This window comes from Thalassophryne amazonica, chromosome 20 (genome assembly GCF_902500255.1).
Source record: "Thalassophryne amazonica chromosome 20, fThaAma1.1, whole genome shotgun sequence".
Classification (NCBI taxonomy): domain Eukaryota; kingdom Metazoa; phylum Chordata; class Actinopteri; order Batrachoidiformes; family Batrachoididae; genus Thalassophryne; species Thalassophryne amazonica.
Window position 1 is genome coordinate 66,324,843 of NC_047122.1, and position 13,608 is coordinate 66,338,450.

The window sequence follows — 13,608 nt, forward strand, 5'->3', positions numbered from 1 at the left end:
AGCAAAACAGTTATTCACAGAAATCAAAGCCTGAAACAAAATAAACTCTAATGGTAACAGAACAAATTCAAATAATAAAAAGTACACGACAACAACGTACTAAAACCCCAAATTAATGAGTTGATAATTGAGAAAAAAAAGTGTGACTTATACTGTGGTGCGACTTATACTCCAGTGCCACTTATATACTCAACAAAAATATAAACGCAACACTTTTGGTTTTGCTCCCATTTTGTATGAGATGAACTCAAAGATCTAAAACTTTTTCCACATACACAATATCACCATTTCCCTCAAATATTGTTCACAAACCAGTCTAAATCTGTGATAGTGAGCACTTCTCCTTTGCTGAGATAATCCATCCCACCTCACAGGTGTGCCATATCAAGATGCTGATTAGACACCATGATTAGTGCACAGGTGTGCCTTAGACTGCCCACAATAAAAGGCCACTCTGAAAGGTGCAGTTTTGTTTTATTGGGGGGGATACCAGTCAGTATCTGGTGTAACCACCATTTGCCTCATGCAGTGCAACACATCTCCTTCACATAGAGTTGATCAGGTTGTCAATTGTGGCCTGTGGAATGTTGGTCCACTCCTCTTCAATGGCTGTGCGAAGTTGCTGGATATTGGCAGGAACTGGTACACACTGTCGTATACGCCGGTCCAGAGCATCCCAAACATGCTCAATGGGTGACATGTCCGGTGAGTATGCCGGCCATGCAAGAACTGGGACATTTTCAGCTTCCAAGAACTGTGTACAGATCCTTGCAACATGGGGCCGTGCATTATCCTGCTGCAACGTGAGGTGATGTTCTTGGATGTATGGCACAACAATGGGCCTCAGGATCTTGTCACGGTATCTCTGTGCATTCAAAATGCCATCAATAAAATGCACCTGTGTTCTTCGTCCATAACAGACACCTGCTCATACCATAACCCCACCGCCACCATGGGCCACTCGATCCACAACATTGACATCAGAAAACCGCTCACCCACACGATGCCACACACGCTGTCTGTCATCTGCCCTGGACAGTGTGAACCGGGATTCATCCGTGAAGAGAACACCTCTCCAACGTGCCAAATGCCAGCGAATGTGAGCATTTGCCCACTCAAGTCGGTTACGACGACGAACTGGAGTCAGGTCGAGACCCCGATGAAGATGACGAGCATGCAGATGAGCTTCCCTGAGATGGTTTCTGACAGTTTGTGCTGAAATTCTTTGGTTATGCAAACCGATTGTTTCAGCAGCTGTCCGAGTGGCTGGTCTCAGAAGATCTTGGAGGTGAACATGCTGGATGTGGAGGTCCTGGGCTGGTGTGGTTACACGTGGTCTGCAGTTGTGAGGCTGGTTGGATGTACTGCCAAATTCTCTGAAACGCCTTTGGAGACGGCTTATGGTAGAGAAATGAACATTCAATATATGAGCAACAGCTCTGGTTGACATTCCTGCTGTCAGCATGCCAAATGCACGCTCCCTCAAATCTTGCGACATCTGTGGCATTGTGCTGTGTGATAAAACTGCACCTTTCAGAGTGGCCTTTTAGTGTGGGCAGTCTAAGGCACACCTGTGCACTAATCATGGTGTCTAATCAGCATCTTCATATGGCACACCTGTGAGGTGGGATGAATTATCTCAGCAAAGGAGAAGTGCTCACTATCACAGATTTAGCCTGGTTTGTGAACAACATTTGAGGGAAATGGTGAAATTGTGTATGTGGAAAAAGTTTTAGGTCTTTGAGTTCATCTCATACAAAATGGGAGCAAAACCAAAAGTGTTGCGTTTATATTTTTGTTGAGTACATATGGGTTTGTCCTTTTTTTAACAGGTGCAACTTATAGTCCAGCGTGACTTATACGCCGGACAATACAGTAGTAATAACAATAGTACACTAAAGAGAAAAAAAGTTTTTACTTGGCAGTTGGATAGATACCTGACCCAAGTTGATGTAAACAGCATTCTGCAGAAAGTCTGAGGCCTCCCTCGCCCTCTTCTGAATGGCGAGCACTCTGACAGCTTTCACACAGGCCTCCAGCTCAATCACACCTGCGTTCTTATACTGCCAGAGATAAGAAGAATGGAAAGTCCTGCTGTTAATACAAAATGAATAAGCAATGAGGGTTGCCTTGACTACTACAACCAGCCTGGCAATCAGAAAGAATGTTTTATTCAGTAACATGTTATCATGCTCATCCGTCACTGCAGGAGGAGAGTGACAGGAAAATGTGATAACGTCTCGTTGACTTCTTTTTTTTAAGGGATTCCCAGCCTCATTTGCGTTCCCACTGGACATGGCACTTTATATCGTGTGCAGGTAAAGTGCATGTACTTTTTATCTTGCTGTCCCCCAAATACCCAACACTTCTACCCTCACTGTCTCCTCATTAAAATTCAATTAATAGCTGAATGGCGACATGTTGCGAGGTAATTTAATTTTGAAAGAACTACTTACAGGTAAAAGGGCTGTTGGAGGTCAGTGCTAAGCGGTAATTATATAAATGAAGATAAAGCACAGCATTGCGTCTGAATACCTTAGTGGCATAATGAGTCTCTTCAGCTTTCACTAAGCATTAAAGATACCTTAATACTTATTCTTTTTTACTTTGATCAAGCAAAAGTGGTCAAAGGACATCTGCCAGCCTCCATGCATATTCTCTTATAAGCAATTACACAATAGCTACTGTCCTTTTAAACTGTCTGGACTCCTGTTTTTACAGTCGTTCTTGCTCATTTTTCTTTTTAAACACGTGGCATTCAATGTGAAACAACGGTGGTCAGCATGTGCTGGTATGCTACCCCACGACACACACACTCTAAGAAACAAAACTGAATACCGCCCCCTTGTGAGTTGGAACATTATCACATGCTGGGCACTTCACAACCCGTCTTCAGGTAACTTCAGAAGAAGCAGGTCTTTAAATGTGAAATATTCATTTTGGCATGACAAAAATTTAAATGGAAAATAACACTTTACTGTCTTCAAAGCATTCTGCATTGAAAGCCTGGTTAATAAAACCATCACAACGTCCACCGACACCATCAAATCAAATTACTGATTCAATACAAGAAGAATGACACACAATGACAACACTGGAGGATGATGACAGAGGACATGTTTGTTTTTAGGATTAACATATTTAAACAACAATAATAACGCAGGATAAACCTGCTGCGTGCAATAATGCAGGCCGAGCTGTAAGTGCATGACAAAAATTAAAGAGGAGCTGTCCAATAGGTAGAAGGGCATTTTTCTTTGACCCAAAATACTTTTAGGACTGCGGTTGGGATGAAATGTAAATAAGGCATGCATTAGCCAAGGCTTAGGTGAAACTAGACAAAGGAGTGAAGAGCGATTCTAGTTGTGGTAAGTTCACTATGAAACTGAAGTGAGTGCTGGCCCATCCTGCAAAAGAATATTTTGCCAAATCTGAATCACACCCATTAAGACTGCCAGGAGTTGTAGCAGAAGTTGCACAGCTTTTCTGTGGGATAAAAAATTATTGAACCCTTAGAAGGCTTTAGCCAGTCCTCGACAACATTCATATTATGTTAATCTGATTAATCATATAACTGATTAATGCAAGTGATAAAACTATTCTGGCTGTCTGTGAAAGCCTCGACCACACAGGATTTCAGGCAGACATATTGACCAGATATTCTGTACAAATACATTACTACAGACAATTTACAGGTTCCTGGGGGGAGGGCGGGGGGCAGAGGAGTACAAAAATAAATCCTAGAGAAAGCATTCTGTACTTTCAACAAGGCTGATATTCAAATGAGTCTATCTCTGTAGTTTTCATTCAGTACCTTTCCATAGTATGAGATAGCCTCTTTGTATTTCTCAATAATGTCCTCAGGACTCAAGCAGTTCTTCGCTCGTCCAATCTCAGTGCTGGTGTCTGCACTAATACCGTTGGTTGTGAGGGCACCTGCACCCAAAACAGGATGAGTGAGGATTACTTGCTGGAGTGACCCATCGATCTGTTCTGACAGATTTCGAAAGAAAAAGTAAAACAGGCATGAAAAACAAAGACAAAGAAATTACTTACCCTTTACCAACAGCCACAGAATGCGATATAAACCACCTACTGGCGCAAATATTAAACTAGACAATACCAAACTATTTTGACCTTTGACATTCTGTATCATCGTGTTTGTATTTGAGACCAAGGTTCTCTTCACTAAATTACAGTGGCTTGCAAAAGTATTTGGCCCCTTGGTATTTCACGCATTTTAATTTGTTTATGATATTTCAAATACAAAGAGTAAATCAGGCTTCTCAATATTAAAAAAAAATCTAAAATTTTCTTCCTTAAACTCAAACTCAAAGCAAATCTCTGCAATTTGATATAAATTAATAAAAAATATATAAGCCAAGATGATGAGTTGCATAAGTAATCAGCCCCTTTCGTATAATACCTGTAAATAATCAGCTTTATTTCCAGTTTTCTTCAGACAAGTCAGGGGATGGATACATGAACATTTCCAAGTCACTGAATACGTCTTGGACTTTATTTACATCAGTTATGAAGAATGTCAGCCTGATCTCATCAGATCTCAAAAGCAGTGCGAGACCTGGTTAGTACTTGGATGGGAGACCTCTTTGGAACACCAGCGGCTGTCTGTGTTTCTCCAGGTTGCACTGGAGTTGCGTTAGGAAGGGCATCCAGCATAAAACTTGTGCCAAATACCAATGCGGATCTGGCTGTATCCACTGTGGTGACCCCGGACAAAAAAAAAACAAACAAAAAAAACGGGAGCAGCCGAATGGACAACAACACTTATGAAGAAATACAAACAGTATGACACTCTATGGTAAATCTGTGTGGAGTAGACAGTTCTCAAAAACTGAGTGACTGTGCAAGAAGGAGAAGAGTGAGGAAAGCTACCAAGACACTCAGACAACCCAGAAGAAGTTACAGGCTGCTATGGCTGTGATTGGAGAAATTGTGCACAGTGCATGTTTTGCATTTTATATCCCCAGTTATACAGCTTCATGATGAAGTGGTACAGAGGAGAGTTTCATTTTAAAAAAGACCTAAAAGTTCAGCTACAATTTGCCAGATGGTACATCTGAGATGCAAGACTAGATTTGATGTTTTTGGTGAAAGAAAACCCTCCTCTGTACCACTTCATCATGAAGCTGTATAACTGGGGATACAAAATGCAAAACATGCACTGTGCACAATTTCTCCAATCACAGCCACATAAGCCAGTAACAACTTCTGGGTTCTCTGGGTGTCTTGGTGGCTTTCCTCACTTTTCTCCTTCTTGCATAGTCACTCAATGTCAATTTTATTTATATAGCACATTTACAACAGCAGCAGCTGCCCAAAGTGCTTCACAGTAAAAACAATATCAAAAACCATACCAAAAAATTAAAATTCCAAAATATCCAAAAACACGTAAGACCAGACACACACAGCTTAAATTGTATTAAAAGCCAAAGCATAAAAATGAGTCTTAAGAACAGATTTAAAAGACTCTAGAGATGGAGCAGCTCTGATGTGCAAAGGCAAACTGTTCCAAAGTTTAGGCGCAACCACCGAAAAAGCCCCATCACCTCAAGTTTTTAATCAAGATCTGGGCACATTTAATAAAAACTGGCTTTCTGACCTCACTGATCTGACCGGAACATAAGGAGTCAAAATGCTCAGAGAGGTATTCGGGAGCCAAACCATTTAAACACTTGAACACAAGCAACAGAATCTTAAAGTCAATCCTAAATGTGACTGGGAGCCAATGGAGTGAGGCTAACACAGGGGTGATATGCTCTCGCTTCCTCGTCCCTGTGAGCAGTCGTGCAGCAGCGTTCTGGACCTGCTGCAGACGCTTTAGAGACAACTGGTCCAGTCCACAGTAGAGTGAGTTACAATAATTTAGACGGGATGTTATAAACAAATGAATAACTCGCTCAAAATCACATGCTGGGAGGTAAGCTTTCACTTTTCTCAAGATTCTGAGTTGGTGGAAACTGGCCTTTACCACAGAATTAATTTGCTTGTCCATTTTGAAGGAGCTGTAAAAAATAACCCCCAGATTTCTGACAGAATCATGCACACAGGAAGACAAAGGACCAAGCACATCATATTAACCAGATGACCATGCAGGGCCAAAACCAACTATTTCAGTGTTTTTCTCTGAGAATTACAAAGTTTTGGGCCAACCAAGTTTTCACTTCCTGCAGACAATTTACCAGGTTAGTAAAAGAATTTGATGGGAGCTTAAGTGGGAGATAGATTTGCAGGTCATCGGCATAAAAATGAAGGGTCAAGTTGTATTTTCTGAATATGGTGCCAAGTGGCATCATATACAGTGAAAAGGTTTGTGAGAACTCAGTTTGTGAGAACTGTCTACTCCACACAGATTTACCACAGAGTGTCATGCTGTTTGTATTTCTTCATAACTGGTGTAAATAAAGTTCAAGACATAGTCAGTGACTTGGAAATGTTCATGTATCCATCCCCTGACTTGTCTGAAGAAAGCTGGTAATTATACAGGTATTATACCAAAGGGGCTGATTACTTATGCAACCCATCATCTTGGCTTATATATTTTTTATTAATTTATATCAAGTTGTAGAGATTTGCTTTCAGTTTAAGGAACATACGTAATTTTCCAATTTTTTATATTGAGAAACCTGATTTACTTTTTGTGTTTGAAATGGAATAAATAAATTAAAATGCATGAAATACCAAGGGGCCACATGTTTTTGCAAGCCACTGTAAATGCAAGTCCAGCTCTTATCCTCACTGTGTTTTAAAGCAATAACACGTAATACACAGTAACGAGCAGTCTTCTGCCTTTGGTGTTTCTAAGAAGTGAATAAAATAATGTTTCCAGGGTAGTTACAACTATTTAAAAAGCAATCACAAGGTGCATCTCGCAACCAAATCTGATTAGAATACAAATATCAATTGAGACCCCATTGCCTAGCAACGGAGCTGTGTCCATAGCAACAATGAGGCACTGTCAGTGTAAAAATGTGTGAATAATGAGATGTCGCACTGTACAATTTCTTGGCCAAGTGGCACGGAGAAATGCTTCAGGCACAAATTGCACAGAGCTACATAAAGCGTAATTGCTGAGAAATCCACATTACGGGCTATAAATACACAATATCTTTTATTTTTCTTTGCAGAACATAATGGCATGTTCAGCTCAACTGAGTTCTCCACATTTGTGAAATTAAAGTATGCAGCAATGATGCTGGACTGCCACCTGCTGCTGCACAACAGGAGTTACACTGTGTTATTTTTTGTTTGAAGAGGTGGTTATAAAAAATAAAATAAAACTAACACTTTGGATAGGGCTGAACAGTAGGTGCTAAAATGACAAGTGAGGCCAACTCCTGTGGTATGACACAGCTCATTTTGAGGAAGAGTCAAACCAAAACGTTCTAATACAATGAAATAAAGCGCAGAATTTGATACGCTAATGACGGAGTGTGAAAATGACAAAGTAATGTAAGTATTTTGGACAAATATACCCTCAAGTAAGCCACAAGCAATCAGGAATTTTGAAAAGAGTGTTGCTGGTTAGTCGTATCATACCTGGGTCAATGAGAACCTCCTGTGCCCCTACAGACGGAGACAAAGAACGCACATTCACAACATGAAGTTAGCAGTGTTAGTCCCAACAAGCTGCTCACCTCTGCTTCAAAGCAGGCTGAGGTTTGCCACCAGCTCTGACAAAATTTTAAGCATGTTTTCGCCAGAACAAAGTGAACAGCTGGACAATATGCTGATCCCCACCCCCACCCCAAGATTAAAAAAAAAAAAAAAATCTATCTACCATATTTTCCAGAGTATTAGTCGCACCCATCAAAAACTGCTTTTTGAACAGGAAAAAAAAAAACATACATAAGTCACACCGGCCCATCAGCCATTTTCTGTGTTAAGAGCTCTTTAATTTAGGATTTTTGTACATTGTTGTAGTGTATTTACTGCCATTTATTCTTTTATTACTGCAATTAATTTTGTTTAGTGCTTTGATTCTTAGGAAAGTTCTGTATAAAAAGTCATTAATTACTATTATTAATAAACTTGTGAATTAGTAGTACATAAGTCACACCAAAGTTTAATTCGCAGGGTTTTGCAAACTTAAAAAAATAAACAAACAACACAACATCCTCCGGAAAATACTGCATTTGTAGGTTATTTATATTTTGTAAATTTATTTCAAGATCAAGAAGTGTGTGCTTCCATGAACCAGTCTGCACTCTCATGGTTTCTAACTCAACTCTGATGGAGTTGGAGACAACCAACAGACAGATGACACACATGCATTTTCCACTGTTTACTCACTCTCAATTTCATGTCATAAATCAAATTCCATATTTGAATTATTTGTGATAGTTGAAGGAATAAATACTCATTAAAAAAAGACAATAGATTAAGCAATACTTTATTTATCTACTTCTTCGAGATTTATATTAAAATTGCTAAAGTAGAATTTTCTGCAGATTGGACACTGAAATGTATATCACAAGAATTTTAATAAAGTTAAACTGTACACAATGTTTTGTGGGTCGCCAGAAGAGGAGGTACTGCTGGCCCACCACCAGTGGGCGCCCTGCCTGAAGTGCGGGCTTCAGGCACGAGAGGGCGCTGCCGCCACGGACACAGCCGGGGGTGACAGCTGTCACTCATTATCTCTTGACAGCTGTCACCCATCTACTCAACATCATCTCACTCCATAAAGACCAGACGTCATCTCCACCTCGTTGCCGAGATATCGTACTTCGTTGGAGGTAATATCCTCAGCCATTTGTGTTAACTTATAATCTGTACATTGTGAGTGTTTGCAGGGTACCGGTCCCTCTTTCTGTGGAGGCTGAGTGAGTGCAGGACGGCACTCTTTTCCCCTGAGGAATCACTGCGGTACTCTGCAACATATTGAGTGAGAGGTGGAGGTGGCATTCCCACCGTTGTTGTTACTGGTGTACACACACCCACACTTGACTGTCTTTGTTCTCGCCAGCAGTACCAGATCCGACAGTCGGGGACGGTGATCACCTGGGAATTCGGGACTTGGCGGCTCCAGTATTCACCAGGTTCAGTGGCGGCGGAAATCGTGTGGTTCCGGCTCTTCTCAGGACAGACGTCTTCTATCCTCGAGCCTGCCCACACGTCACCTTTGTGGATTGACTGTAATTATATTCTGAGATTGTCTGTATGTTCGTTGTGCACCTTCACAACATTAAATTGTTAATTTTTGGCTCATCTATTGACCGTTCATTTGCGCCCCCTGTTGTGGGTCCGTGTCACTACACTTTCACAACACACAAAGCAGTGTTAAAATAAAACCATGTTAATAGCCAAGAGGCAGCTTCAACAATGTTAATTGTTTGAAGAAAAAAAAATATTAAAATGGGTCTTGTTAAGCAAAAGAAGCTTCAGCAGGTCAGCAGGTCTGACACACAAAGCATGCAGTTTAGTGTTGTGTGGGCCGCTGAAGAGGAGGTACTGCTGGCCCACCACCACCAGAGGGCGCCCTGCCTGGAGTGCGGGCTCCAGGCACCAGAGGGCGCTGCCGCCTCACAGGAGCAGCCGGGGTGACAGCTGTCACTTATCACCAGATCTACAGAGGTATATCAGCAAGACGGCATCTCCACCTCATTGCCGAGATATCGCTCTACTAAGGAGGTAATATTCTCAGCTGACTGTGTTTGTTGACAGGAATATCTGTTACTTGTGTGAGTTGGACAGTATTCATTCTGTTCCTTTTTTCGACAAGAGGTGGAGGTGGTTTCCCACCATACGTGTTGCTGGGTGCACACGCGCCCACTTCTAACTGTGTTTGCTCCTCGCCAGCAGTACCAGATCCGACACGCGGAGGCAGTGGCCACCTGGGAGTTCGGGACTTCGCGGCTCCAGTATTCCCGGGGTTCGGTGGCGGAGGAAATCGTGTGGTTCCGGTTCGACTTCGGACTGATGTCTCCTATCTTCGAGCCTGCCCACATGACATCTTGTATTTGACTTCATTCACTATTGTAATCTGTTGTTGTTGTGCATTTTCACAACAGTAAAGTGTTGTATTTGGCTTTATCCATTGTTCGTTCATTTGCGCCCCCTGTTGTGGGTCCGTGCTCCTACACTTTCCCAACAGTTTAGTTTATGTTTCCACTGACATTCTGTCATATTTCATCTACCACTTAAGACTCTTTTCCCCACTTTCAGTGAAAGATGTTTAACATCTGACAATGTGGCTTTCCAGCGTTCTGTGGGAAAAGACAACAAAGTCATCGGTGTGGGGAAATCACTGTTTCTTACCACGTCCGTCCAAGTATCGTAACAGCTGGACGACTTCTGCAACATCTAACACTGGAGCAGAGTAACGTGGAAGTGAAATGCCCTCTTCCTCTACCACATGCTTGGTAGAGTGTGACTGAGGCGGAGTCTTACGTGGACGGAGGACTGCATCGAGCGGCAGAGCAGGAGAGTCGTGTACACCTTGAAGTGACTACCAGCTTCCTTTTTTTGGTTCCTCTTTTCCTCTCAACAGCTTTGCTCAGGATCATCTTTCATAAAACACAAGTGTTCTGTTTGCTGTTTGAATGGTGACTGCAGTGAGACGGGTGCACAGAAGCAGAGTCTGATTAGTTTAAACAGCAGTTTAAAAAGTTTGGCATTGGGTTTAGTTTGTCACTAAACAAGAAGCGACAGGTCTTGAAGAAGAGGAAGAAGATGAAGAGGAAATAAATGGTAAATGTACTGTATTTATATAGCGCTTTTCCATCTGCATCAGGCGGTCAAAGTGCTTTACAATAATGCCTCACATTCACCCCGACGTGAGGGTGGTGCCATACAAGGCGCTCACTACACACCGGGAGCAAATTGAGGCACCAAGGGCCCTTAGTGATTTTCCAGTCAGGCTGGGATTTGAACCAAGGATCTTCTGGTCTCAAGCTCAACGTCTTAACCACTAGACCATCAACTCCCCCGAGGTGATGGAAGAGGAGTCTGGGGAGCAGTCAGGGGGTCAAGTGGAAGAAATCATTTAGACTGCAGTGAAGCTGCTGCAAATGTTCCACAGCCAAACATATGTACAGAGCATCCAGAACAGGGGTAGGCAACCTGTTCCAGAAAGAGCCATGAGGGTGCAGGTTTTCTTTGCAGCCACTGACTCCACCAGGTGATTTCACTGATTAACTGATTCCATCTGCTCAAAGTGATATTAATCAGTGAAATCACCTGGTGGAGTCAGTGGCTGCAAAGAAAACCTGCACCCTCATGGCTCTTTCTGGAACAGGTTGCCTACCCCTGATCCAGAAAGTATTCACAGAACTTCACTTTTTCCATATTTTGTTATGTTACAGTCTTATTCTAAAATGGATGAAGACAGGATTGTCTGGAGGCCCAAATCTGGGGAAGGGTACAAAACATTTCTGCTGCTTTGAAGGTCCCAATGAGCACAGTGGCCTCCATCAACTGTAAATGGAATAAGTTTGGATCCACCAGGACTCTTCGTGCTGAGTTCATGATGTCAGTTCATGGAAGCTCATCTGTGTCATGTTACAGAATCCATAGATAAGCAAAAGTACTAATGCACCTCGAAGACTACATCGGAGGTACTACTTCTCTGCAGCAGGCTGTCATTCCAATTCACACATTATTTTAACCGTTCATGATTTCTCTCACACACACACACACACACACAAAATGTGAAGAAAACTGTTTGTCTATTGATGCAGCCAGTTCCAACAAGACAATTTGGAGATTTATTTTTTTTATTTTTTTGTCAGTCTGTCTTACCTGGTCTGTGGCGTTTCCCTGCATCTGCTGGCTGGGAGATGCTTTGCTTGCGTCCTGCCATTTTTCCTGCCGTGCCTCCAGGGTAGTGGAATATGACAGAGGCTGAACATAAACCCTCTAATGCAGCTGTGGGGGGGAATACAGCATTAACACTGACATACAAATATGTAGAAGTTGCCTGCTTCAGAAATAAAATGTGCTACTGATTATGGATTTTGGCGTGTTGAATTCAAATATAACAATAACAATGGCTAATTGGCTACTGTTTCCAAGATATATAAGGCTACATAATTATATTGAAAAATCATAAACATAGGTCTTTTTTATGTTTCTCTGATTGTTTATATAATTTTTCACCTGTTCTCTTTTTGTAACACTTAAAAAAAAAAAAAAAAAAAAAAAAAATCAGCAAAAGGGTTATATATTCACCCATAGTAGCACAGCAGTAGCATTTCTTAAAACTACAGCCAATCAACAATTTCAAACAACACTTTCATTCTCAGTGGCCCAAAATTAATAAAGTTTGAGTATCTTTATTTCAGAAAGATTTTGGCTGTAGACCAGTGTAATAAAAGCCTCTCCTTCACCTTTTTGCTTCTTTTTCTGAACAATTCAGATTGATTCTGATTCAGCTGTAGAAGACACATTCAACCCAGTGATAGTGGATGTAAAAATGCAAAATAAAGAATTGGAGACATGACCAAAGTTATACTGTTCATTGTAAAACACTCACAACATCTGCCATCCTTCAGACTTACCACCCAGCCAGAGGAAGTCATTAACCCCCCTGAGCAACTCTACTGCCATGTGGTAGTGGACCAGGGCATCCTGCAGCATGCCTGCCTGGAGACACAAGTCTCCAACATGCTTCCTCATCCGTCCCTGGCAGCGCTTCTTGTAATGCCTGGGGAAATGCAGCAGGGTGAGAGAGATATTTTTCCCCAAGAAAAACAGCAGCTAACAGAAATACATTGCTGGGTTTGATTACCAACATTCTTCTACTGTTATTTATTATTTTACCAGGGTGTCAGGAGAGGAGACTCGGCTAAGTCTTATCACTCAGCTACCAAACGTATGTATGAGGTGGTGCAGCACAAGCAAAGGAAAATATCGTCATCAGGGACAAAGTAGGAGCTGGTGTGCTACATGACGGTTGTGCACAAAATGACTGACATTCAAAAAGGGTGCAAGGGATAAAAGTGCTTCGAGGAAAAGATGAATCTGATTTGAACAGGGCTAAGAAAGTTAATGGCTCAGCGGGTGAAAAAGGAATCAAGGCAAAAAAAAAACCCAAAAAACAAAATTCTCTATCATTTTTAATCAGGAACACAAACCAGCACCCATCTATCATTTCAAATTCATCTTTTTATGGAGCAATACAGACAAAATGTGAAACTAAACCTTCCCAATTCAAATCCTGCTGGGATAAACTTTCATAAGTACTATTTCATACTGTGTTCCAAGTCCAAATCCTCAGCTCCTCCTAGTTTTTCATGTTTCAGTGCATTTAACTCCAGACAAATTCTCTTTTCTAGTGGGGCATGAAAATCTATTTGCAGATACAAGGTGCATGCTTGAGACTGGACAAGTGTCACTGAAAAATATCAGTGTCAGAACTAAGGGACAACCTTCTTCATGATAAGTTGAACCAGACCAGATTCATAGTAGGATAGTTAAAAAATGTCCACTCTATAATTTACAGCATGAAATTTGAACATTGCATGGCCATAAATTTGCAGTGCACATTACGGCAGAGATAGACAACAAAAGCCCAAATATGAAGGAAACCACTCGACAGTTGTAGAAAGGTCCCAACGGTTGGCTGGATGGACAAATGCAGAAACA

The 13,608-nt window shown here is 41.6% G+C and overlaps 1 protein-coding gene across 1 annotated transcript in view; it reads right to left on the reverse strand.

Annotated features, from left to right (window-relative positions):
* trappc9 (trafficking protein particle complex 9) overlaps positions 1–13,608 on the reverse strand; it is a 417,688-nt gene that overhangs the window by 392,419 nt on the left and 11,661 nt on the right. The window contains 5 exon segments of the mRNA XM_034160137.1: positions 1,938–2,063; positions 3,815–3,936; positions 7,561–7,587; positions 11,764–11,889; positions 12,522–12,667. Coding sequence (XP_034016028.1) covers positions 1,938–2,063; positions 3,815–3,936; positions 7,561–7,587; positions 11,764–11,889; positions 12,522–12,667 — 547 coding nt within the window.